The following is a 2,850-nucleotide window of genomic DNA, read 5'->3' as shown; positions in this document are numbered from 1 at the left end:
AATAGTAAATGTGTACCATCACCGACATGAATTTATATAGTCTAAGTTTTTTATAAAAAAGGTACGGCACAATATTAGATTTTTTCCATTATTGTAAACAAGAATAAATCCACAGATCGAAATAAAATTTTGGTTATGTTCTCATAAATAGTAAAATATTAAAAAAATTATAATAGATAACGTATAATGTTCCACAACCTTCCTGAATAACATGATATGTGGAAATGAAAATCTATTATATTATAAATTGGATATACTCTAAAAATATATCGTTATTATTGTAACGTGTCTTGAATAGCCCTCTTACAGAGCCCGATAAATATTATCTATAAATGATTTTTATCACACTGAAAGATATAAAAGTGGATAATACACATAAACGAGATTCATAGCTGTTGATGGTTTTATTTACCTTTATCGCGCTGATCGCAAAAAAAACGTAATTATGATCCGAGTAATTCTAGTGACACTATTCTTACTGGTTAATCAGAGTAAGTAATATTAGTGGTGATTGTCGTTTTCTTAAAATGCCGCGTTTATTATAAGATTTAACCGGTCGACAGAAGTGTTAGAAATCCTTAATTGATCCGTTGCTTAATCACATTTTATTTACAAAAATATATATGCTTCGATTAAATCAAATCAGTGAGTTAATCAGTCGCCTGAGTGTCTATATACACAGTGGATTATTTAAGAACCTACCAGGTATCAGAAACCTACCAGCATTTTACTCTCAATAACCGTTTTTATACCGATGAGGATCATATGAATTAATATTTCATTTATCAATAAACTATTTCTATGGCAATAACAAAATGCATTTTGCCACACACAAATTTAAAGTGGTTAACTTACTTTCGTTTTGAAACATTCTTTATATAATCTTATAGGCTACCATGTTTTCATAGATCAATGTTTCAATATACAGTAATCTATTCAGTATCTACTTTGAAATTTCATTTTTCATTGAGTAACAATGTCTCTGTGTAATATTTAATTTTATTGTTTAAAATAGTTGAGAATTCTCTATTTTTGTGGGTTTCTTTATAAAGTTCATATGAGTAAAATTCCCATCATTATTAGTACGTTTTATGTTAATACGATTACATTTTAATATCGTTGTCCTCTTTAACATAAATATTTCTCTAGCGTCTCTATAGTCTCTGAGGCAGTCCCAGTATAAAAACAAAATTCATTAAACTTGCCTTATCGAGCAAGTGCTCAACTGCTAGTAACCGAGTTAACTAGGAAATCTAATCATTTTATTTTTAAAATAACAAAACTTTAAATACTTTTTCTGAATATAGGTATTGGGGAAATATGTAGGACCTGTTCTGGTACTTGTTCTGGTACCGTACCTCAAGTAAACTGTGGCCAAAACTTACCACCGTCACTGCCTTTTGGTTTTCAATCAAGTTCTGAGAATGATGTCAATGTACAGCAATACGGATGCTTAAGCCTGGAATACGATTCCGGTATATGTATTAATATTAGTTAGCCTGCTGAATTTCTGATTTTTTTTTTGTAGGTATTGACCAGGTGAAAGTAGAGCAGTGTATTAACATCAATGATTTCCAATCTTTTTGTATTGCTGCTGAATCTATAGTATCAGTTATAAAGTGTGATATTTCTGTCGATAACAAAAAATTACAACCCTCATTAAGAACTTCGGGAAATCAGAGAGGAAATTCAATACATACATTTGCAGATTCTTCCAATAATTCACCAAGTGATTCTACAGATTCTTCTAGTGGTTCATCAAGTGATACCACAGAGTCTTCCGATAGTTCATCAAGTACTTCCCCAAATTCTCCTGGTAGTCCGTCAAGTGATATCACAGAGTCTTCCACTAATCTAACAAGTATTTCCACAAATTCTCCTGCTGATCCAACAAGTGATCCCACAGGGTCTCCCACTAATGCAACAAATTCCACAAATTCTCCTACTTCTCCATCAAGTGATCCAACAGATTCTTCCAGTAGCTCATCAAGTATTTCCACAGAATCTTCTAGTAATCCAACAAGTATTTTCACAGAATCTTCTAGTAATCCAACAAGTATTTCCACAGAATCTTCTAGTAATCCAACAAGTACTTCCACCACAGAGGGTCCTAATGGAGCATCCACAATTTTCTTTTCCACTGCCTTGTTATTTGGAACTGTAGCCTTAATAACAATGTAAATACGATGCTTTTGTTCATCAAGATATGTAAATAATTAACAAATACATTCTCCTACAAAAATTAAAGTATACATTAATTTCGATCAGAGGAAAGAGGATCAGTGCGTTATAATATTAAGAAGAATGTATATTTGTTATGTATTTTTCTAAGCGATAAAACGTTGTATAACCATTTATTAAATAAATCTATAAATGAAAATGTAGTTATATCTAAACGTAGTTATAACGAAAATTTTTAATATAACTGATGATGAAAAAAACTGTCAATTATATTTTATTTTCAATACAAATACAATGATAAAATAAAAGAAGATATTTATTTTTTGTTTTATTTTCTTTTTTACAAATCTGGGTTTACCTAATAAAACTCTAAGTCAATATTTAATTATACTATACTATTTATATTATGAACTTTAACAAACGGGCATGATAACAAATTTTGACAATTAAGACTACTTCAGGACAATTCTGCGAATTTGCTTTATCTGGAATGTTATTTTTATAAAAAAGGAATTTAAAGACAAAATAATGTAACAATATTAAATTATGTAATTTAAGTAGGTGCCAAAACGATCAAAATGTCTTTGTGACGTAGCTTCTTCGCTGTACTCGACTACTTGTATAGTTTCATATCTTATTGATATCAACAATTTGTTTATTTTTATTCCA

General features: G+C 29.9%; 1 protein-coding gene across 1 annotated transcript; it reads left to right on the top strand.

Annotated features, from left to right (window-relative positions):
• The first annotated feature begins 334 nt into the window (after window positions 1-334).
• LOC143206921 (uncharacterized) lies at window positions 335-2,500 on the top strand. The gene is made up of 3 exons (XM_076419787.1): window positions 335-491; window positions 1,308-1,475; window positions 1,529-2,500. The coding sequence occupies exons 1-3, from the start codon at window positions 446-448 to the stop codon at window positions 2,179-2,181; spliced, it is 867 nt and encodes a 288-aa protein (XP_076275902.1). The 5' UTR covers window positions 335-445; the 3' UTR covers window positions 2,182-2,500.
• The last annotated feature ends 350 nt before the right edge of the window (window positions 2,501-2,850 follow it).

This window comes from Rhynchophorus ferrugineus, unplaced genomic scaffold (assembly GCF_030347505.1).
Source record: "Rhynchophorus ferrugineus isolate W39M unplaced genomic scaffold, kcgeb_rfMv2 rfM1, whole genome shotgun sequence".
NCBI classification, from domain to species: domain Eukaryota; kingdom Metazoa; phylum Arthropoda; class Insecta; order Coleoptera; family Curculionidae; genus Rhynchophorus; species Rhynchophorus ferrugineus.
The sequence above is the reverse complement of the archived record's forward strand: the minus strand, read 5'-3'. Positions and strand labels throughout refer to the sequence as shown.

Excerpts from the sequence above, each read along its gene's own strand:
- LOC143206921 (XM_076419787.1), top strand. The coding sequence starts at position 446 with ATGATCCGAGTAATTCTAGTGACACTATTCTTACTGGTTAATCAGA. Across the intron at positions 492-1,307 it reads ATTCTTACTGGTTAATCAGA|GTATTGGGGAAATATGTAGG; the intron begins GTAAGTAATATT and ends TTCTGAATATAG. Across the intron at positions 1,476-1,528 it reads AAGCCTGGAATACGATTCCG|GTATTGACCAGGTGAAAGTA; the intron begins GTATATGTATTA and ends TTTTTTTTGTAG.